A 24322-nucleotide genomic window follows, 5' to 3' on the forward strand; every position below is an offset into this window, starting at 1 on the left:
TGTCAGTTTTTATTGGATAAAAATAAAAACGACACATAAAAGTTAGAATGGCTTATTTATTAGAACCCCCCTTGTTGTTCGAGTTTTATTAGGCTGTAAATGCAGTAAATCAATCGCTTCAAATGATGCCCGCTCGCTCGCACGCGCGCTTTACGGTTTCCTAGAACATTCTCTCTCCAGGTTTCTATCTCGCTCCGTCTCTCCCACTCTCTCTCTTTGCTGCCCCACCTTCCCTCTCATTCTCCATCTTCCAAAGGTTAGACATTTGCTTACATCCATTGAAGCATTATCAGATGTTCTTGATGGGCTATTACGTTCTATCTGACACAGAGGTATTGAAATCGCCCATATATTCCCGTAGAGGCGAATTTGCGGTTGTTAATTGTAAACACAAATTCGGTTCTACAGGGTGCATATAGACGACTTGAACTGCATTCCAATGCTGCAAGCTGTGATTGTGAAAACTGGAAATAACTGTTAATAAATCCCACTCAGAATAATAAGTAGGCCAATGTCATGCGGGCATATTTTAGAGATAGCACGTATTCAGCTCGTAGAAACTTTCTCACAGCCTAGCGTATAGGTTATGAAGCGTCAATACACATAACACACCACATAGTGGCCTATATCTTGAATATGTTATAGGCTATTAATGGGTGCACATGATGGTAAAGTGTTAATAATTATATAGAATTTAACATTTCTGTCATCATAGTGTCATCTAAACCTGATGCACACACACACAAAAAACATTTGAGAAATTTCCGCAACACACTGTGAGACGCGGTTAGTGTCTATTAGACCCATAAATGATTAAGCAGAGGCAAGACTTACATCTTTCATTGCACAAAATGTATGCCTCTAGCTGAATGTCCTATGTTCGGCCTACACCTGGAATATATAGGCTACACAAAGGAACTTCGAGAAGTAGCCAAAACACACAACAAACAAGTGAATATGCAAAAGTCAAATGTATAATCAAATGTCATTCGATATGTCCCTGAATATAACCTTGCGGGTACCCCTTCCTAATCATAAATATTCAGTTTGGGAAAACGGAGGACACAAAGCGGCCACGTGACAGTAGAGATGAAAAATAACTTTCTATTATCCCCGAGGTATATTGTGTTCTTCATTACCATACTGACCGTTGGGTAACCCGAGTGTGGCGCGCTGAACGTACTCAATAGACTATGCCTATGCAAGATATCAAAAGTGAACTCCCCAGAAAAAATACATTGAATATAAGCTACAATGAAAAAAGATCAACCTCAAGAGCAATAACAATATTAATATGAAGAATAACAGTAATCAACATTTTCAAAAATAAGTAATATGCCGTCGTCTATATGTGTTTATTTCATATTTGATAACCTTTGATAACCTTGATACGAATAGGCTAAGAGTCCCGTGACTATGAAGCTACTTCCTATAGACTTATGGGGGGGGGGGGGGGGGGGGAACTATCGTTTTATTTCCCATCCCCCACAGTCCTCTTTCTCTCTCACCCTCTCTCGCTGAAGGCTCATTTTAATATTAGTTAGACAGCTTGACTGGTGTTTCACCTCTTGCATTTGACTCGTTCCAATAGTTCACTGCCAAGGAGTTATTGATGAAGAATCACCAATGAAATTAGTCTCCACACAAATGCCATTTAGATCTGTTACCTCGTTCAATAACTGAGTATAGGTAGAGATGGAAAAATTAACCCCTTGAGTAAACAAATCTTAAATCGTGTTAGATTTTTATTATGGCAAAATTAAGTTCCTTGGATCTATATGGGCTCTGTTGCAATATGTACGCTACTTCAACTCAACGCATGCTTTTGGAAAAAATCAGCACTACTAATCCCAGGGCAAGGTTTTGGAATTTATTTTCAGTTCTCGTCGATGCCGTTTGATCAAGTTGGAAGACTAAGGTACTTTCAAATTCTTCTAGTCAGGATGTTACAGCTCCCTGCAATAGTTTTCACCAAAAGTTATCTCTACAAGGCATGACCTCAGTTTCGCAATCAAATGTGATAAGATAAGATACAATCAAAATGTTTGTTGCTCATGTTAGATGTTAGGAAAAACATAACATAGCCTCTGTCTATTCATTGCATTTTGATTAGTTTAAAAGTTCCTTCACATACACTACTTGAGATGTATCATGTTGCCTACATTAAGGTGACCTCAGCCGTGCCCTCGTGCACTCAAATCAATTATACCCTGTGCTTGCACGAGAGTTCACCCCAAGGTCATTAGTGTGTGGCTGGCCTAGCAAGGACTGGTGTACTCGAGATCGATATTGATGACACATCTTCAGAGATGATTCGTTTATATTGTGATCGTTTGTTAAAGCAATAAGCTCATTACAATAGTGGGAATATGGTTTGAATAATTATTAGAACTAAGTATTGAAACCCACAGAATGTAAAGCTAATGCAATCCAATCCAATGTTAAATCAAGAAGTGAAGCTACTATATAAACCAATACGAAGTTCCGTTAACAAGTGTTGTAAAAGTAAAAGTTGAAAAAGTAAAAGTGGAAGGGGACAGTGATTGTTTTGGGGTGCAATAGCTGAGTGAGATAGTACTTGATTTGTGCTGCTACCATGTTGTGTTACTACCATGTTGTTGTCATGTTGTGTTTCTACCATGCTGTGTTGTCATGTTGCTGCCTTGCTATGTTGTTGTCTTAGGTATCCCTTTATGTAGTGTTGTGTTGTCTCTCTTGTCTTGATGTGTGTTTTGTCCTATATTTATGTGGACGAAATAAATATATAGCATGGTAGGATTTTTTTGAATTGAGAGGAAGCCAGATCAGGAGAAATGTGACCCAGATGGGAGCTGTAATTTGATGCACATCATTCATTTTAAGGGGTAGTTTAAGGGGTTGTTGTTGTAAAAATGCAGTAAAGACATAATGTTATTAATACACATGTTTCAGAGTAGAAGTAATTGAGGTGGTACAACACTGATTTGAGTCTGGTGGAATTGATATGGACGTGCAACAGTATTGCAGCATTGTTAGAGGTAGCATAAAATGTAGACTATATCATAATCACAGTAATCATACGTTTGGTGTGGGATCAGCAATGTAATAGTTTCAGAAGTGGGTTCTGTAGCCAGGCATTTGAAGTACATACAACAATGATATATACTGCCTCTTAACTGTTTCCGCATTAAGATTCTGAAAATGTGGATAACAGGATTTTGTCGTAAAATGTCATTTAGTTCCCTAATGGAATGATAACTAAATAATATCCTAGTTACTGTATATGTGTTGCAAAATTTGAATCATCATATTTTCAAACTAAATAGATACACTCTGCCTTTTTTTAATCATCAGAGTTGAAATTCCAGGATCTTTCTCTCCAAGTAGCTGATAATTATTACTAAAAAAAGGCCATCCTACAGGGGAGGCATTCTTTCTACTCATAGGCCTATTTCCTTCCAGTTAAATGGTCGCTATCAAGATCCGATATCAATTTGCTTTAGCTTCCACAAATAGCAATTTAATAGCTAGGCCTACCAGATCTCATCAAACGTGACCCAACTACATGCACCACAGATACATTGACTCAGGCCTGATGTTGTATTATTATTATTATCATTACATAGCCTACTATTCAATTAGCATATGTTTAAGGCTTATGTTACCCGGTTATCACCTTCCAGTCAATTGATAACCCTAATTAATCAGGTACATTTGAGAGAGAGAGAGATAAAGGAGACCAACAGTGATTATGGCCATGAAGACTGAGGCTGAGTGCTATGATCAAGTAAACATCAAGCCAGCAGTTTTTTTTGCTTACATTTTACAACACTATAGCTAACATCCCCAATATGAACACAAAGGTTACACTTCTGCGAAACCTCATAAAACACTCAACATCGCCTTTTAGAGTCAAGATTATTCCGAATGTATAGCGGTGGCCTGTAGCGGTGGCCTGTAGGGGTGGCCTGTAGCGGTGGCCTGTAGGGGTGGCCTGTAGGGGTGGCCTGTAGCGGTGGCTTGTAGCGGTGGCCTGTAGGGGTGGCCTGTAGGGGTGGCCTGTAGGGGTGGCCTGTAGGGGTGGCCTGTAGCGTTGGCCTGTAGGGGTGGCCTGTAGCGGTGGCCTGTTGGGGTGGCCTGTAGCGGTGGCCTGTAGGGGTGGCCTGTAGGGGTGACCTGTAGCGGTGGCCTGTAGGGGTGGCCTGTAGCGGTGGCCTGTAGGGGTGGCCTGTAGCGGTGGCCTGTAGCGGTGGCCTGTAGGGGTGGCCTGTAGCGGTGGCCTGTAGCGGTGGCCTGTAGGGGTGGCCTGTAGCGGTGGCCTGTAGGGGTGGCCTGTAGGGGTGGCCTGTAGCGGTGGCCTGTAGCGGTGGCCTGTAGCGGTGGCCTGTAGGGGTGGCCTGGAGGGGTGGCCTGTAGCGGTGGCCTGTAGCGGTGGCCTGTAGCGGTGGCCTGTAGCGGTGGCCTGTAGGGGTGGCCTGTAGGGGTGGCCTGGAGGGGTGGCCTGTAGGGGTGGCCTGTAGCGGTGGCCTGTAGGGGTGGCCTGGAGGGGTGGCCTGTAGCGGTGGCCTGTAGCGGTGGCCTGTAGCGGTGGCCTGGAGGGGTGGCCTGTAGCGGTGGCCTGTAGCGGTGGCCTGTAGGGGTGGCCTGTAGCGGTGGCCTGTAGCGGTGGCCTGTAGGGGTGGCCTGTAGCGGTGGCCTGTAGCGGTGGCCTGTAGGGGTGGCCTGGAGGGGTGGCCTGTAGCAGTGGCCTGTAGCGGTGGCCTGTAGCGGTGGCCTGTAGCGGTGGCCTGGAGGGGTGGCCTGTAGCGGTGGCCTGTAGCGGTGGCCTGTAGGGGTGGCCTGTAGCGGTGGCCTGTAGCGGTGGCCTGTAGCGGTGGCCTGTAGCGGTGGCCTGTAGGGGTGGCCTGGAGGGGTGGCCTGTAGCGGTGGCCTGTAGCGGTGGCCTGTAGGGGTGGCCTGGAGGGGTGGCCTGTAGGGGTGGCCTGTAGCGGTGGCCTGTAGGGGTGGCCTGGAGGGGTGGCCTGTAGCGGTGGCCTGTAGCGGTGGCCTGTAGCGGTGGCCTGTAGGGGTGGCCTGTAGGCCTTTTTTTAGACCTATTATAATATTGAATATCACAGGTGCCAGTCCAATGTTATGTTAATGAGGCCATGAGTTGCAGCAGTCTGGTTAGAGCTGTCAATCGGACATGACGTCACGTGACCCAATCGTGACCTAATAAAACTAGGTTATATCCTGAGCCGTACACCTGCTCTGGCTCTGACTGTATCTGTCATGTAACATTTTAATTCCAGCAATATTTAAATGCTTGTTGATATTCAATTGATTCATAAATTAGCTCTTAGGAACATGTGTCTACATTTCTTAGGCTACTGGTGAAGCCTAATCTAGGGTATTCAAGGTACAATTCACAACAAACATCAAACAAAGAATGAAACAAATCACCATTTGTGAAAACTGTCTATTGAACTAAAAGCAAGCTGCCATCTAACGTAAAACACAAGGAAACCACGAAGCCAACACAGCTGGAACTTTTTAAAGTTAAATTTAGAGGTCTGGAAAATTAGAGTTCCACAATCTGTTCCTGTGTTCAGTATAGGAGTCTCTAATGAATGAATGGGGTTCACACTATACTGGCAGGCATCACAGGGTTTAATGGTCCAACCTGCTGTTATCTTCGCTAATACAATTTGAGAGGGAATAATTGTTATCTCTGAGTCGCCTGCTCAGCCAAGTCAAACCAGATCCAATGCTGTATTCGACATTCGCCCAGGAGGAGATGCCTTTAATACCGGCCACTAGGGGCAATGGTGAGAGCTATTACCATCAAGTATGCTTGCGTCTTGCTTGGGCGTTGTGGATGGGGATGGCCGTAGGCCTACTCTGCTACTGAAGTCAATACTTAATTTGAAGTATGAAATATTTCCAAAAATTCTCAGCTGCAAAATTCACATTCGAACCATTATCATACACATTTTAAACACATTTTGGGTTGGATTATTCAGTACAATGATATAGGCCTAATAGAATTGCAGAGCAGTCTACAGTCGACATTGTATGAGCTATTGTCTCATACCAGAAGGTGAAAATAAATTCTAACTAGCCCAAATTTTGGAGTCCTGGCATCCCCCCTACAATTAACCAACAATTGATAGCCTACAATTGCCATGATTTCATGTTTCATTTAATTTTGTTCTGTGTTCAAGTTGCCTATGTATAAATGCAGTATAAATGTTGATTGCTGAATCAAAGCTGATTGACTGCCGGATCAACAAAAACATTGTAATGTTGAAGTCTAATTATGTAATGACAACCACGTCAGGAGAACACAGGGGGCTTCCGATATGCTACACGCTACACTAACTGAAGGAAACGCACATAGCCTATACTGAACTGTTAACCCCCATAGCATCACATCCATATCACACGCAACTAGTCTACTTTTAAAGGTAATCTGAGTTTAGAGAAAATGACAACATGTCAAGAGCCTAATTGAGAACCATTAGCGACAGATCACCAAGGCATTTCTCAGGCTAACATTAAATTACAGCATTCACTTAATGTTAGCTGGGTGTTACAAGGGGCATGTGTCTATTTCATTAAAAAGCAAGAGAAACAAGAGTATTAATTTACTGCACCGTCTGGGAACAATTTTCCGGAGTCGAACGATGTGAGTGCAGAGCATCGGGGGCTAGATAATCCTCACTAACAGCCTCATACTCCTCCGACCACTCAGATAAAAGGACCCAACAGCTGCGATTCACGACAGTTAAGATTATATATGATGTAAATATATTGAGGGCTGGTTTGTCAGCTCTCCCAAACCATAAAATGTACTTGAATGACATCACGTGTTCTCCGTGAGCCACTCAGGGTCAGCGCCCTAGGGCCTTCAGCATACACAACCTCCAAAAGTTTGAAAGTAAAAAAAAAAAAAGACAGACGGAAACAAAAAAGTATCCAATACCAAATCAACCCTACTCCATGCGGTAAGCCTGTAACTGACATATCCGAGAGGGATGTCAGACGCAGGACGTCCTGGGGAACTATAACCACAATAACATAGGGGTGAGTAATGTTTTTTTCATTCTCTCTCTCCCACGTGGAAGCAGGGGTTTTGACGTGTAAATAGTGTTTGGGAAATACTGTACCAAGAAGTCGCAGAGGACTGCGTAGCTAGACAAGAGCTTTCCCTCTAGTCTAGTATAATGGAAAGGCTACTTCAAAAGTGAAAGAGCATGAAGAGGGGTGGGGTGGGGTTGTCCAGCACTGTTACCTGCCTGTGTTGATACGGTTGAGACAGTAAGGTTGATGCTGTGTGATGACGGCTCCAGTAGTTCCTCTTAAGGGGATTTACTTGGTTTCATACTGCTCCCGGTGTAGGACACATCCAATGACATCATGGAGGCAAGGCATGTAGGTACTATTCCAGGAACGACATGGTAGTTGACACAAAAAATGTAACCAAACTAGAATTCACTTTGAACAGAGGTTTTGAAAATGATTGATGCATCGGTTTCAACTTTACAAGTTACGTTTAGTGGACGTTCCATCCAAAGTGGCTCCTTAAATGTGTGTTGTGTAGAAATTTATGTCAGAAACATAGATATGGACAACATGTGGAAGAACTGTTTGGACCTGTTTTGAGTACCGGTAGTCGTGTGAACTGATTGTTACGGATAAATGATCGTTTCAGGTACAAGGTTGCCGCTGATGGATCATTCAAAACGACTAAAGAAAACACTATCACGTAAGTTTGTTAGGCCTAGATATTGTGTTGAATGTTTCTGGAAATAGCCTAGGAGTAGAACGTATTTTAAAAGTACTTCAAAAGTTCAACTGCAGCTTGGGATTTTGATTAAAAGTTTACTTTTCCTTGGGAAAATTATATTCATTTCATCAACCTTGCGTGATTCATTTATTATTTTATCTAAGTGAACAGATTGGCTACATTCAATGGAAATAGCGTTTTCTTATGTATTCAGATTGAAGAGTCGTGCTGAATGTGCATCTGTTTCGTTAAACAATTTTCGTTGTTTGAGAGGTGTTAGGGAGAGCTGTAAAGTTTTATGATGCGTCAGGGCCATAAAGTTTTACAGGCATCCGTCTGTAGTGTACTGTAAATAATTACCGAGGAAGTGGAGGCTGACAGAGAACCGGGATCAAAACCTGAGACCACGTTGAGAATTGCTAAGGGCCAAAGAGTAAAAAAACAGCCACTTCTTCTTGGAGTAATCAAACGACTACTGAATTGGCTGCATAAAATTCCAATAGGCCTACACCCTTATGCTTCCCCACCACAACCCGTTTTCCCCGTGACATCGTCAAAAGACAGTGGTATGAAGCACATGTTCAGCCATCTTTATTTCATTATTTAAAACACAAACATTAACGAATGCCTTTCTTCTCAAGATTTCAGTCCACTTCAAAGACAAAACTTCAGCTATCTTAACAAGGTGAGCAATTTAAAGTATAGGCTCTACCATGGTGATAACTGTTCTAGATGAATGAATAGGCCATTAAATAATTCAAGTGCATTTTGTTTCAGAGGATCAACCCCCATTCTACCACTGAATACATGATTATTTCCACAAAGTGAAACAGGGATTTGACAAGAAAATGTGAACTGTAATATGTGAAATCGTTTTACCTACAAGGCCTTCAAAGTTTTCTTTGTGAGCAATTATAACCATGCAGAGTATGAGAAAAGGTTGACATAACACTGTTTTGTGGCAGACGTTGGAAACGAGGGTGAGAAGGACATTGTTTAATTGTTAGCTACTCATTGTGGACATGAGCCTCCTGCCTCATGACAACATTTATGTGAACTCAACATCTCACCTTAGTTGGTGGCCTGTTCTGTGTTCTTCACTTTCAAACATTGGGCAAATTAATGTATATTTTTCCATGTTCCAAAATAATGGGACATTTGCCGGAAATGTAGGATGACCAGAACACTGGTCCATGTATTGCCCAATTCTCAGCAGAAATCCTCTATTACATGCATTTTTCGTGTTTTACAAAATATATTCTACATTGTTAATAATGATTTGTCACAAATGTAATGCTGTGGCTAAAAAAAACTCATCCCATGATCATACTTGGCACATTGAGTCAGATCTTAGTCAACAATCAAGCCAAATTCCCCCAAATATGAATCTCCTGCCGACTGGCAAGTTATGTATTCCAATATACCTTTCATATGAGGAAACCATTCACAGTATAGATGTTAACTACGAAATGTATAGTAAGGTTTAATGTTTTATCGAAACTATTTAGATTGCACGAGTATCTCACTGATCTCACGACACTGTTGCCAAAATCAACAATTTTACGTGGAATATTTCAAATACAATATCGTCATTGAGAATGATATAGTCCCCGCAATTTACTAAAATGTGTCTGTTACATCTTAAGATCCCTGGTTGTTTAAACATGCCTGATACAAATAAAATAAAAACACAAAACAGAACAGAACAGAAATATACAAGAAGTTTGAAGAGTAGGCTAACTACAATGAATTTAGCTTTCGTGGTTGTGTTTTATATAAATTAATAGAAAACTCACACGGAGAAAACAATGGTGATAGTACAGCAGGAATACGATAATATCAATAACTTTCAACTTGAAATGAATTTAAGGAGCAAGAGGGGAAGGGATGAAACGTTAAAATGATTAAAGTAACATTTTCTATAATTCATCTATTTCAAGCATTTACATTCTCACAAGTTCTATAGGACTCTGTATTCCAAGGTATAAAATAAAACAGTACAATATTCAAACAAAATGACAGGTATATTACATCATCAGATCCATAATCGAAGAATGTTCATTATTATCACACTGAAACATCGCATCACAAAAGTCACGGTTTGGAAACAGGTGGTGATGAGTCTTTGAATGTCATCTCAAACAGAAACGTTGATATCGTTTGAAAATGCCCCCCTGTTTTAGATGGACTCTTTCATTTTAAGCTTTGAGTCCTTCTTCCACTTCATTCGTCGGTTCTGGAACCAGATTTTGATTTGCCTCTCATTCAGACAGAGCGTATGCGCGATCTCGATGCGCCTACGACGCGTCAGATACCGGTTGAAATGGAACTCTTTCTCCAACTCCAGAGTTTGGTAGCGTGTGTAACTCGTCCTTGACCTTTTGCCGTCAGCCTCTGTGGTGTAATTGAGAGAAAATGTGTGACCGCACTGGAAATGTGAATATTCATATAAAAACAGAGTAAACATTATCACTTAAAATATATCTTAACTTGTCAATGGACATGCAATGACTTGTAGTTTACCAATAGATACGAATGAATAGCAAAACACAGCCTGTAAGTCACTATTCTGTGACTATATCCCCATGTCAATAGATTACTTTAAAGTTTTAAAGTTACTGTATGGCCTAATGAACGTAAGGATAGCTGGATGGCTGGATAAATGATCATCAATATAGAGCTGTATGAGTTACCAAAATGCGGCCATTCGGGTTTACTCAATGAAACTACAGTGATTGTATTACAATTAGGCCTATGACTAATAATTGTATTGTTATTATAATGCAAATGTGTTTTTTTTTTAACAATAACTAAAATAAGGGCAAGAGTCATTACAGTTACAGAAATATCATTTCTCCCTCTAAAGTAGTCTACGTGCCCTGTTGTATAAAAAACAATAACTCGCCAAGGCCAGTAGCCTATATACATATTTTATTACATTAGAAACGTTCAGTTAAAGAGTATACAGTGAAATCCACAATCTCACTCTTCAGTTCAAATATCCTCAAAATATGGATCATGTTTATCATACTACGTTGTTTTGGTTCTAAATATAGAACGCAAACATTGTTTGTTGAGGGTTTGCAGAGACTTGTGTCTCCCTTATCCAATTACCCTGTCATAAATTTGGACGCAGATCGCCTCTTCGTTGTAACAGGACAGTTTTACGAGCAATTGATGCCTTTGTCATACAATTTATGACTGCGAGTTTTATTATTTACGAATACGACCTATAAAACTCAAAGAAAAACTGTGAATGGACTCAAGAGGTTAAAAAAGATAGAACACATGGAGGAAAGAGGGTGAGAGGGACACTTTCCCTTCTGTATAAAATAAAGCGAAAAGAAACATCAAACTTTACCGTGACCCATGTGTAGTTTAGTCATCCAGGGATATATTTGTGGTTGCTGCTCGCTGGTTTGTGGCTGAGTCGAATGGTTTGCTAGTGTTACTGGCTGGACGGGTTGCAAAGTTCCGACTTTGATCTCTCCTGTTTGTGTCTTGCGGATGGGCATTTCGCTCAAATCTGAGTCCGTCACTGGTTTTCGACGATACAGTCCCAGATTTAGAGATCCCTGGCCGCTTGTCTGCTCGTTCATGAGGTGTCTCTGGGTAGCGTCTCCTGTGGAAGACTCTGTCCGTGGTGTAAGGTCACCAGGATTGCCACGCAGCACAGCGTTCATCTCTCCCATGCCAATGGAACTCGAGGACCGTGGGGACGGAAATGACCCGCGGTGATCATGCCCTCCATAACCACTGTAGCCGGACACGTTGAGTTCGGGGTTAGATCCGTAGCCATGGTTGTGCAAAGCGAAAGCTGACGCATCGTGAGTTTGCTTAAACAACGAGTTGGCTACGTAAGAGCTCATTTCAAGAAAAAACGCTAAGGAAACGAAATGGAAGCATTTATACGGACTAAATTATTGCATTAAAGTTTTGACGTAACACGATAATTGTAAAATATGTACAGATAGCAGTTATAACGGTGTGGTATTGTTATTGCGTTTGCGTTTGATTTGTAGCTCTTTTGAAGTTCATGGGGTTTTATCCTAATAATGACAACGATTTATAGGTGGGTTTTTAAAAAACATTTTTTTATCCATTGCCCAAATATGGGACGCCTAAAAAGAATCACGTGCTCGTATCGGCCAGTCATAAATTTGGCTAGATCACACTTGGAGGTTATTAATGACAATAGGAGAAACGCCTGATATCCGGGCATCGGGGACCCTGGTGGGGCACTCGCGGTACAGGGCTGGACGGAAGGCGGAGAGCGTCATCTGGTGCCAGGGACGGATAAGAGCATAAAACACACAAGGGCATAGGGCACCCTCTCCTTCTCTCTGCCACACTATGTCTTGATCTACCTGGCAACAACTACACAGTTATGCGCATCGAGGCATGTGCGCACATAGAATATTGTTATTTCGTAGGATAGAACTGCATTGATGGCCTAATCTTGCAGACCAGCTAATTGATTACCACCATAATCAACAATAGTAAAATGACTCTATAGGTTTAAAATTAGCCTTAAAAGTGTGTAGCGTAGAGCAGGCAGTCGGTCTCCAAACAATACAAGGTCAATTTTCAACCTCCTTTATAATAGAATTGTCAGGCTACATAATGTCTGACCACAGTTTTACGCAATTGTCAGTAGGGTTTCTTTAATTGTTTTTCCACCATAAACTGCTAATAATAATAATGATAATAATTGAAGGCTAAACAATCAATTGCTATGGCATATGACTTTGGCCTTCTGTTATGCAGTCACCGTACTAGCAATACTTGAGCTTACTTTTTTGGGTCGCTATACTGTAAGTTCGCATTTATTTCACTGTGGCTATATGTTTTATATTGAATTGTATCTGGAATTGTTTTCTAAATGGCTTGACTGATCACTAGCAACAAGTTTCTCGATATGGCAGGTATGGCAGAAATCGAAATAGTCGTTCATAAGTTTGAGTACTTGTATAGCCTACAACGACTCTTAGAATGATAATGCCAACATTATGATAATGCCAACATAATAATTCTCATAAGAGTAAATGAAACCCCAAGTTGTCTTTATTGAAGTTGCATCACTGGTTTATCTGAAAAGACAAAGGCAAACAGAATGTCCTCCGTAAACAACGGCGTAACATCGCCTGGCAATGGTTTGAAATGGCTTGTGTGTGACTGAGAAGGCCTTTTAGTATTATGCTTGGTATTACGTTACATATAGGCCTACCTAATAACACGAATCACAACCGTAAACCATACAGTGTAAGATGAAATGGAAGTATATTCAGACTAGGAAATTAGACAGGCCTCACACAGTGATTTTCTATCGAATTGTGTGTGATTTGCGTTTCCTCTCCTCTCCCCATCCACATTTTCCAATATTTATGTAGCTATTTGAAATGACTAGACTATTCAAAGATTTCACTGCATGGCTTTGAAAAAATGTGGGTAAATTGAATTGCTTTAACATCTCAGTGAGCCCTAACACAGAGAGCCACAGACAAATATCAGAGATCCACAGAACATTCATTTATTTTAAATGGCAAAGCTTTGAATAAGAAAAAAGAACGTCAAAAAAACATTAATGGGTGGGTAGCTGGCTTTGGGTCTATTATATGACGGATAAAAAACTTGAACAATGACATGTGTACACATTTAACCTGCATGGAGGGCTATAATGCTGCTGTTTGAGAACGAGACTAACTTGGTATGGTGGGCGCAAAGACATGGACAACTTTTTTATTAACAGTTTTATTAAATATGACTTGACGTAAATGTCATACATCACTGTTATTGTTTATTTTTAGATTTTCATCTAACGCTACAATCTAAGCCACATCGGTCAATTATTATTTGACCACATACTCAATGTAGGCTACTGGTACATATCTAAACATAAATAAAGTAGGCCTACTTACTACAACAAAAGTTGCGGGTTGCACACAAACGCTCTCACAGGGCTAAGGCATGTATAACAGATACACATATATATATATATACAAACGTATAAACGATTTAGGTAGTGTGGGTCGTTATTATTCAGCATAGTCTTTTCGTACAACAGAACAGCAAAACCAAAAAACATAAATACTTCACACAAGTGGATGTAACGCTTGTAGTTTCAATCACATATTCTTTTGACAATTATTTTGGGAAAAACATATTCGTCATAGGTGTACAGACATCTGAGAACCATGTGTTTTGCATCGTTGTCCAACAACATTTATGAAAATACAATAATGAACGTCTTCGCGTTACAAACAGTCTGGGTAGGCTATATGAGGGAATGTCAAGTAAGGAAAGAAATTCTGTGGTCACCGTGAAAAGTTCATATCAATACAGAATAAAATGAAAAAGGCAAACATTGACGTCTGGAGATATCTTGCATCCACATCGCATTTAACGCAGCCATATCTTTGAATACACTAGTGTTTTTATTGTACCAAAAAATAGTTGCTAGGTACTTGCTAGGTAGTTAAGTTATTCTCACATCACGGCGGATTGATGCATATAGTAGGCTAAGATATGAAGTCGTTCATTCTTTCTTCTCTTCTGTCGCCTCTTCTGTGTCCTCTTTTCCTGTGTCTTGACTTGCCCCGGCCGAACCACTTTCGGCGAGAGTAGAAGTTAGATTGCTTTCCTTTTTCCATTTCATCCGGCGATTCTGGAACCAGATTTTTATCTGACGTTCGGAGAGACATAGTGCATTGGCGATTTCGATACGTCTGCGTCTCGTCAAGTAGCGGTTGAAATGGAATTCCTTTTCGAGTTCTAGAGTTTGGTATCGGGAGTAAATTTGGCGTCCTCTTCGCCTGTCAGAACCGTATCCAACTCCTGAATGGAAACACAATTTTGAATTATCATAATCAGGCATAATCAATATTTTTACGTAGGATATGCAATGTCACTAGCCGAACACACGCGCAAACATAATCACAAAAAAAAAACACGGAAAGAATGTCTAGGATATAGCCTAATCGTGTCAGTTCTTACATGCTAGCCTATGTTTTGCAATTATCTAAATAATCAACAACAGTGGTGGTGCATACTGACGCAACACACACACTTTCGCTATCAGGGGAACCCAGTCCACTGAGTGATATTTGAAGATATTATAGGTTATTCGTATTGAAATACCGTGAACTCTTTAATATGGGTGACAAAAGGATTAGCTTAAAATATATAAACTATTTTGTTTTGAGGGACATGGGGATGGACTGTGACTGAGACTTTTTCCTACGAAGATAAAAGGCCTTTATTGCATGTGACAGGGTGCTGCTGTAGCAATGGTTTATGGGGTGATAAAAAGTACCTTCCCCAGTCGTAAAACGGACCAGCTCGTTTAATTCATATCTAGGAGTTTGTAATAGGCCTACTCACCGCTATGAGAGTTCATCCGCTGCATCCACGGGTAGATCTGAATGTCCCCCTTTTGTTCCTGTGAGCAGTTCCTGCCTTGATCAGACGGGTAATCCTGCGCGAGCGAGCTTTGTGAACCTTGTCCCAAACTGCTCTGCCTACAGCTGGGCAGCACGTCCTTGTCTTGGTAAAACACGTTGGATCCATACTCGTACGGTCCCCTGGTCGAGCCGAATACAACGTTGTCTTGGGAAGAATAGAAAGGCGAGGAATATATCCGGTTTTGGGCTACAGCGGTTCCGTAGGAGGAGAAGTGTCGAACTGAGTCATAGGTAGTTGAGTTTAGGGCCACGTTTGGTAAAACCTCTTGACCACCAGCTAAATGGCATGAGAGCGACGGGTTTGCGAAATAAGAATTCATACCTCCCTCTCTCCCTTGCTCCCTCTCTTTCCCTTCCCTCCCTCCCTTTCAATATCAGCTCTCTTTTTATTCTCTCCCTCTCTCACACTCATTAAGTCAATCTCTTTTTTTCACTGTCAGTCTATATTTTAATACAGGCACGCTGTATGATTTCTTTATAATGTATTTCTGGACGCCAATAAAGACACAAGGCACCGCCGAATGTTGTTGCTAAAGCCTCACTCTAGGATGGACAAGATGACAATGTCAGCTGACCAAATTTCCTCCAATAAAAAGCAGGGAGTAGAGGGACTGAGGGAGAAAAAGTAACTTAATTTAAAAAAATTCTCAGTCGAAACTACTCTCGCATATGCGCGCGCACACACACGCCATCGCAAGCTAACACATGTACACAGGTGTAAGGAATACATACATACACATACACATACACGAATAAGGAATACATACATAGGGAGCATTTACGCGCACGCACGTACACACACGCACACACACACACGCACACACACGTCACCTCTTGCCAATCTGCTCCTGCAACGCATATTCTTTGTTGTACAGTACTATCCCATAGCAACGTAATAACACTCCTGTTCACAAAGGTATAAAGAAGATTCAGTGTGTGAATGAATTAAATCAGACAGGCCTTTAGCAATAAACATTCACAATAATGAATTAGCCTAAATGTGGAATTTAATTATTGAGAGAAATAAATGCCATCGCTAGACAAGCATGCTCTATTTAAATTATTTGACTTGAGTCCAGTCTCTTGTAATTAAAAAAAAAGATTGGACCTTAAAGAAGAGCGGGAGTTATGTTTCTATACCCCTCGCGGTTGAGAAAACATGATTAGGGTTTATAACCGCAATACAGTGTGATCGAATTATTCAGTTCGAAAAAGCTTGACAATATTGCCCTCTTAAATCGATGAATATGTTTTTCTTCGGTGTGAGTTACATAGTTTCTAAACGGATTAAAAAGCATGATTTATGTTGAAAAAAGAGGATTAGGCGGGCCTAATCCAGTTGTTAAAATAGAGTCAAAAAAACGTGTTTGGGTGACTTTTAATTATATTATTTATAATAACAACAAATAGATAGATAGGGAATGCTTTAGCCTAATATGAATGGACTGAATGTTGATGTACTGATAATATGAAGGCCCATAACACAATGATATAATACTTCCAAATAGGAAGTATTGCGTTAATCCAGTTTGACATAAAATAAATCCTAACACAGGCTTGTTTGAAGGCTACAGGCTGGCAGGAAAACTGAACACAGGAGTGTGCGACACACACACACACACACACACACACACACACACACACACACACACACACACACACACACACACACACACACACACACACACACACACACACACACACACACACACACACACACACACCTATTTTCTCATTAGAGTTGGAATGACACGAAAATGCAAAGGGTTCACTGTTGCTTATGGCAAGAGAAGCCTCCTCTTATTGCTAATGCTAGCCATAAAAATAAGTTATGTATATATTGTTGTGGATAGACGGGCATGACTTTTGGGGCTTCTCCATCAAAAAGCTAACAGGTCTAGGCTACATTTGATAGCGTGTGAGGTTGCCCGATATATGCAACGTTTTAAAAGAATTAAATTAGACCTGGTGCACAAAATTCGAGAAACGTATTCGAAGAGGTAAGAAAAGTCTTATATTGGCACAAGAGGCTTTTAGCTGCGTTACACCTTTATTCAGTAATTATTCTTCCGGCAGAAGGGGGGGGGGGGGGTTATGGCAGTTTTACAGCGAAAGAATGTCTTAACGCCTGTGTCATAAAACAGAAGTCATAAAACCAGACAAATGACGGATTCTAGTCTATACTCTTCTCCTGCATGCACTGTGTGTATCCGCGTGTGGGAAATCCTCGCCCATACAAATAAATTAAATGCACTAGTGAATGGAAGGCTTTAGCGTTAGAGCATGGAAAGAAGATACACTTTAATTAAAGACATTTAGTGGTGCCTTTAAAAAGAACGTGTATTACTACAAAGAAGGCTACAGGCCTAAACCTTACAGCATAAAATGCAACAGCAAGAGAGCAACATTTATTGCTAGGCTAAGTTACAGTACTGCAGTGCAACATTAGAGGGTTGTAACTGTAATATGTTGATGAAATTTGTTGATGAAATAGCGAAGCCAGTGTGGAGATGGAAAATATGAATCATTGTCGGAATAGGTCTATTGTAGGACAATGCAATACAAAATAAAGAATGAAAAAAGAATATAGCTAACATCTTGATTTTCAAATATCCACTAAACATATTTAATATGTGTTTCAAATGGGTCTGTGGCGTTTTGTCTTGGCCTCGATATCAAACTCAGAATATTAGACTTCCACACAAACAACGTAGGTCTATCTAACGTTATTTGTATGACAAGACATTGGTAGACTATTCTTTTTGGAGTAACATGGGAAAGATAAAACCGACTTTTATGACAAGTTTGATGATTTCGATTGATATCCACATAGCCTAATCAATCTTACTCTGCCTTCCAAATAAAAGTTCAGCACTCAGTTTAATCGAACTAATGAGCTCACGGGTCTGGCAGAAGTTGTCGGATACAAACGTGGTGTTCCCCAAACAGCCTTTGATCTCTAAATCCGAACGCTTTTAAAAGGCTATTGCTTTAATGCGGGCCATATGACAAACGCAGCAGTTGGAATGCAGTAGGATGTTATCGGTGAGCCTTTCTGTAAATTGAATAGAGAACTTACATGGAACCTTTTATCTCTGTAAGCCTTGTTTGTCATGCAACTTTACATAATTAATACATGTATTAATTGAGCCCCCCCCTCCTCATACACACAATATTAGACTATACACGTTGAGTAACCTATATCTATCTCTTTAATAGTGCTTCTCTAGTCCTCGCGTAAAACATATGTTGTTGATGCGCTACCTGTGAAGGAAACGTGAATTGGGTTTGGGGAGATGTAGAGAGCGGTTTTATTGTACTATGGAAGTGGAAGTGTATGAGGAAGTGTATTATTGCACCCTTTGTGGAAGACAGTCTGGCATTTGCACGCAAAAACAACTGGTCACTTATAACCTTTGGAGGTCTTGAGGTCTGCAGGTACTGGCCTATATGCTAACATTTGAACCAGACAAAAAACGAATCGGACTAAAACCATGTCGTCCTGATAATGTCACGTTCCTGACCTTATTTCCTTTGTTTAGTCTTTGTTTAGTTGGTCAGGACGTGAGCTGGGTGGGTATATTCTATGTTTTGTGTCTCATTGGTTTAGGTGTGTCTGATTGGCCTGATATGGTTCTCAATCAGAGGCAGGTGTTTTACGTTGTCTCTGATTGGGAACCATATTTAGGTAGGCTGTGTTCACTGTTTGTTTGTGGGTGATTGTTCCTGTTCATTGCGTTCTTTGTTTTCACTAGGTTCACATGTTCAGGTCTGTAGCGTTGTTGGTTTCATTTCTGTTTATTGTTTTGTTCGTGTTTAATAAGTGTTCCAATAAATATGGAAACGTACCACGCTGCGATTTGGTCCTCCTCTCTTCCACCTAACGACGAGCGTTACAGATAATGTTAAAATGGTGTTCTATGGCAGACACAGCAAGTCTAACAAAGCCTTAGAAGCATACAAGAGTAGCAAAATGATGCATTCTAAAACAAACTATTGCAACTCTAACTCTGTCTTATGCGCCAGTAGCACGAAGAGAATAGGTTAGTAAATAACTATACTACACTAATAATAACAATTATGGTATCAGGGTTATGGGTTATATTCAATATTACTGGTCTAAGATTAAATATTATATAAAACCATCATTAAATTACAATATTATCTTATATGGGCAAAACAACCCTAAACGTAGGCTATTTAAAATAAATTAAGAAAAGCAGCTGTCCAAAATGATCACATAAGTTGGCTACAATAGTCTCTCTCACATTATAACGATAAGGCTTTTGTTTCAATGCACTTTCATATTATTATTGTAGAACATAATTATTCAGAATATTTCTAACATTTTAATAAAGCACAAAGCAGAATGTGCAACATAGCCTTCAGAATGTTAGGGACAATCGCCTACCAAAGAGATTCAGGCCTACATTTGCGATATGCCCAATAATCTCTAAATACTTTGAACCACTTTTTTTGTAGTTTCAAAGATTTGTATCACCAAATAAAGCAACATATCGAAGGCCTACACCTGTAAGTATAAAGCTTTTAAAAGTGACTTTACCCTATGCCATTCTCTAAAACCCTCAGCAGTTTTTAGAAATGTTCTGATTAGGTGCCAGTGAAGGTGACAAGACAAGCGCATTACCAGTTAACTTTCTCCTGCAACCCCCTACCTGCTTTTACAGCAAAATAAATGAACATTAAACTGATATGAAAACAACCACAGTATAGACAGAGTGCGCCTATAGAAAATCAATGGCTTTTCTAGTAGGCCCGTGCATTTTAGGTGCAGCGTTTTGGGTTTCAACCAAATATTACGCACAGGTTCTGTCTAGACGCCCAAAATGTTATCGTGGCATGAAATTTGCTGACTCGAATAAATATTTAGTCTTAATGTTGTACTTGATTTTCATTTTTCATATTGAGCTTGAGTAGCTAGAATGTTTATGAAATGTTGTAGTCTAGTAGGCTATTCACACGTAGGCTATAGGCCTACACATCTGTTGTCTATGATTAAATTCACTATAGGCCAGGCATGCATGCCAGCCTTTTGTGATGAAAGATGTTCACTTATAGGCCTACAAAGAGTTTCCTCACTTGTTGACTATGCATCCATAAAATGTCAATCCCAAACAAAGCCAAGCGACACCTGGCTCTCACTGTAGAGAACCGGGAAAGCAGCAACAACAGAAGCTATAATAATAATACTAATAATACATCTTCAATAGAAAGAAGTCTACAACCCTCAATGTTGGCGAGGAATGGCACTTTAGTACGGTAAAGCCATTGGGTTGTTGGTTGCTGCAGTGTGGTCACAAAGTTTTTGCCACGTGTCATATAGGTTCCTAACAGTGAATCTTTACAATAGGCCCTACTATGACACAATATATGTATGGCGCATTACGAACAACACCGCGTGCAGCTTACTGTGGGCTATCCAAACAACATAATGTTGCTATTTTGTCCTATATTGTGTCAACGCTAACATTTAATTAGATAAAACCAAAGTGACTGAACACACCCTACTGACATAGACCTACTGTATGTATGTTCTCGCATTATCGATCACACAGTAGTATTGCCAGTGACAGGATTTTGAGGTGCTGCGATCTAACACTAGATGGCAGTGTTGACTGTAATACATATTAGGTGTGGGAAAAGAGGTAATCAAAGTTTGAGCCTGAATTTGTAGTCTATTGCCAAATGCTGTGCATGACAAACACACGTTTGATTTTATATTGCTGTGATGCGTTATTGACTTACGCGTCGAACACACCGACAGTGCTGTTGCATTTTGTTACACCAGAATTACATTCATTTCCAATGAAAAGCTGCGTTTGCCTTGCAGCATTGCGTTGCAGAGGAAGTTGCAGTGCGTTCGGTGTGGTGCATACATTGGATTTATCGAATGTATGCGTCAAACTGTCTGAGTAGACGGCTTGACAGAAATGGTAGCAGAAAGTGCATTTTTAACTTTTGTGGCGTACATATCCAGATGATGCTGCATACTATTTTGCACAATACACTGTCGGTGTGTTCGAAGCGTGAGGCTATCCATTGTGTAACTAAATAAAGTGTTTGCGTTGGTGATCCATGATGATGAAGTGTGTATTTATATATATATATGTACATTATACACAATACACATTAGTGTACAGGCTGATATGTAGATTATACACATTATACATTAGTGTACCAGTTCAATAAACAAAACGAATACTTGCACAATGTTATAATGATGACACCACCACAACCGTCAGCACAACCAACCATCAATACTAACTTTGTTTTGCCTGCTCATGTTGCAATATGGTTCAGATAAGTAACTAACTGAACAATGGGTCTTTGATTTACGCATGTGGAGCAGCTTTACCTAACTGTATAATATCATTGTAAGGTTTATAAGAAAGGCTACAGCTTGGCCCATCGCAATACATTGTCACACAGAGACATCGGTCCTAAACATTAAAGCCAAAACAATAACCTTGGCCTGGTAGTAAGGTATGGTTAGTAATGAAATAGATGTTCCCTTTTTTAACATCGAATGCTTGACTGGGTATCATAATGTATCACACTGGATATTTCATGTACATACAATTCAAGAGTTAAATAAATGAAATAGCTCAAATTTGATCGGAACCATTACAGTAAATCATGCCAGGCATCAATGCACCAACCAGCAGGCTCTATACCCCACAGGTACCAGTTATATTACATGGTCTGGTACAAGAAGCGTTGCCACAAGCTAGTCCTGGTGATGCACACAGGCCCTCTTGCCTATTTCTGTCAGAATCAAAATGATTGCTCACGTGGGTTACAGCGAGCTACTACTAATATCAGGAATAGTTCCCCAGTCCCACTTGTAGATGAATTGCAGAATATATAGCTTGGCCTATTACTAAATTTACAAACACAGGCTCAGGTCCTAAAAAGGCAACTTACCTGCACTAACCAAAATTCTAGAACAAGATAAAGCCTTTAGACGATCAATTATTTTATTACAATGACAGAGTGTGTAGCTTATTACTAAACAATAATATATACACTATACCTTTATTTTGTGCATTTGATGTTTACACAAACAGGTCTAATGACGTTACAATAGTTATACCTATATCAGGGGAAAACATTATGTCCATAGACCATAGACCTACAGTGTCAATACAAGTATACATTAAGATACATTAGATGCATGATTTGGTAAACTTCTGAATTTTTCCCCCCGTTAATAAGCAAAATATATGTTACATATTTAAATACATCCAAAGGCCACAGACCATTCGATTAATTGTAAACCAATAAGGAACGCAGAAACCCAAACTTACCCACGTTCTCCTTGCTGCTACAGTGACGTACATCCACTGGTCCAGCAGCTACCAGCGCTGGAGGGAAACCAAGGAGACCGAGGAACCCAACTTGTTAATATCCAATATGTCGCTTGTATTCTGTTCAATGCTGTAAAACGAAATTAAAGGTATTCAGGTTCTGAAGTATCACAATCCACAACCTGGATCCGAGTAATCTACTCAAGTTCCACTTCCACTAACAGCGATGAGCGCGAAAGGGGAAGAGAGAGAGAAATAGAGAGAGAGAGTGAGGGGGAGCACTGGATAGGGACGGAGAGACACAAAGCGAGAGAGGGAGGGGAGAAGGAGTAGCAGTCAAATGGAATGGCAAACATGTAGGTGTGCTGCAAAAGAAAACACATTTCTGTATAGAACGCGGAAAATGCTGTCGCTTAAACGGCCAGGTCGTGTACCGATTGAGAAAGATAGTAATCAGGGGGAGACAACAGTATAAAGTTCATGTTCATGGAGAGAGAGTCACATGTCAAGTTACAGCCAATCCAATTTCCGATTCAGTCGTAAAGTTTTATTACTCAGCTGTAAATTTTCCACTAAACAACCAGGAATGCGTTGCGCCTCCTTCCTGCCTGGCCGACCCATTCTCTATATCTTTCATTTTGCATAAGGACACTACACTATCTATGGAATAAGGTCAACAACTCCAGAAACTCACATCTCATTCAGTATGTGTCGATGAAAGCTAGTCTACTTAATAATTTGCTTATTCGTTCCATACTGATGTGCCTCCCTTTACGCAATTGTAGAGTCCTATATGCCAACTTACATTTCCATCGATAAATATAGTTCTGTTTTTCTTTGCTTCTGCATCTGAAAACATCAGTCACATAGCCTACATTTTAGTCAGGGCGTAATACAGCATTTACACGGCGGATGTATCCAGCAGATGCACCAACCACTCCTCCACATGCGCAGTCATGCGGGTAAACATAGCGTCACCAAACATGTGCGCGCGCATGCTGTACCTTCATCCCAGGTCAGCAGCAGCAGCTCATTCTGTACATGATGGAGATCAGCTATAAAATATATCTATAAAACATGTTTTAGACCTTTGTTTACATGAAAACATATATTTCCAAGACAGAGACACATTCATGTTATCAATTGATTTGACGACAGGATTAGATTGTCTAACTCTGCCAATAGAAATAGCCCAATTGATTTGATTATAATCCTATTGAGTACATTGTAAGATGGTCTGTATACCATTTTAAAATAATTCTGATGACAGCATAGTTTGCTTATTAATGTGAGACCGCCCTGGTATTCGTTCCTGTCTTCATTCTCTACATGTTGTTGGCTATGTGAGCACATTGTAATAGGCTATGATATGCTCGTAAAGGTCCAATGCAGCTGTTTAATACTTGCTGTTACTGGCAGAGAGGTTTGGAACTATCTTTCTTATTGGTCTATTAACTAATTTACAGCATGGTGATGTCACCATGGAAGGCCAAAACTCCATCCCACCAAAACAGGCTGAAATTTCATGCGGTCTTTTCAAACAGCTCTAAAACATGAAACACACCGAGAATCTCACTGCAGATAAACTGCCGATAGGTACTTATCACAGTGGGAGGCTGTACCTTCTCTTGCCAGAACAAAAGCAGTACTTGCTACGTGCAGACACGTTAGTGACGAACCAACACAATGCTTGTCAGTGGCCACCAACTTGACTTTGAGCCAATTGGAGAGCATGAACCCCCACTTGGGGGAGCCCCAAAAAAAGGATAAAAGAGGGTGTTTTCTCC

General features: G+C 40.5%; 2 protein-coding genes across 3 annotated transcripts; both read right to left on the reverse strand.

Moving 5' to 3' along the window:
- Nucleotides 1–9848: 9848 nt before the first annotated feature.
- Nucleotides 9849–11616, reverse strand: LOC120065270 (homeobox protein Hox-C5-like). Its single transcript, XM_039016132.1, has 2 exons — nucleotides 11109–11616; nucleotides 9849–10141 (listed from the first exon to the last, which is right to left on the reverse strand). Exons 1-2 carry the CDS (start codon nucleotides 11614–11616, stop codon nucleotides 9927–9929), a joined length of 723 nt encoding a protein of 240 aa, XP_038872060.1. The 3' UTR covers nucleotides 9849–9926.
- Nucleotides 11617–14204: 2588 nt separating this feature from the next.
- LOC120065271 (homeobox protein Hox-C6-like) lies at nucleotides 14205–15527 on the reverse strand. 2 transcript variants are annotated; one of them, XM_039016134.1, is made up of 2 exons: nucleotides 15128–15527; nucleotides 14205–14581 (listed from the first exon to the last, which is right to left on the reverse strand). In XM_039016134.1, exons 1-2 carry the CDS (start codon nucleotides 15525–15527, stop codon nucleotides 14283–14285), a joined length of 699 nt encoding a protein of 232 aa, XP_038872062.1. In that variant the 3' UTR covers nucleotides 14205–14282. The 2 variants fall into 2 exon arrangements, with proteins under 2 accessions (XP_038872062.1, XP_038872063.1); XM_039016135.1 differs by having other exon boundaries at nucleotides 14283–14581; nucleotides 15131–15527.
- Nucleotides 15528–24322: the final 8795 nt, after the last annotated feature.

Source organism: Salvelinus namaycush, chromosome 20 (genome assembly GCF_016432855.1).
Source record: "Salvelinus namaycush isolate Seneca chromosome 20, SaNama_1.0, whole genome shotgun sequence".
Classification (NCBI taxonomy): domain Eukaryota; kingdom Metazoa; phylum Chordata; class Actinopteri; order Salmoniformes; family Salmonidae; genus Salvelinus; species Salvelinus namaycush.

Coding starts and splice junctions, on each gene's coding strand:
- LOC120065270 (XM_039016132.1), bottom strand. CDS start 11,616: ATGAGCTCTTACGTAGCCAACTCGTTGTTTAAGCAAACTCACGATGCG. Junction 10,142..11,108: donor TAAACTACACATGGGTCACG/GTAAAGTTTGAT, acceptor ATTACACCACAG/AGGCTGACGGCAAAAGGTCA.
- LOC120065271 (XM_039016134.1), bottom strand. CDS start 15,527: ATGAATTCTTATTTCGCAAACCCGTCGCTCTCATGCCATTTAGCTGGT. Junction 14,582..15,127: donor GCGGATGAACTCTCATAGCG/GTGAGTAGGCCT, acceptor GTTTCCATTCAG/GAGTTGGATACGGTTCTGAC.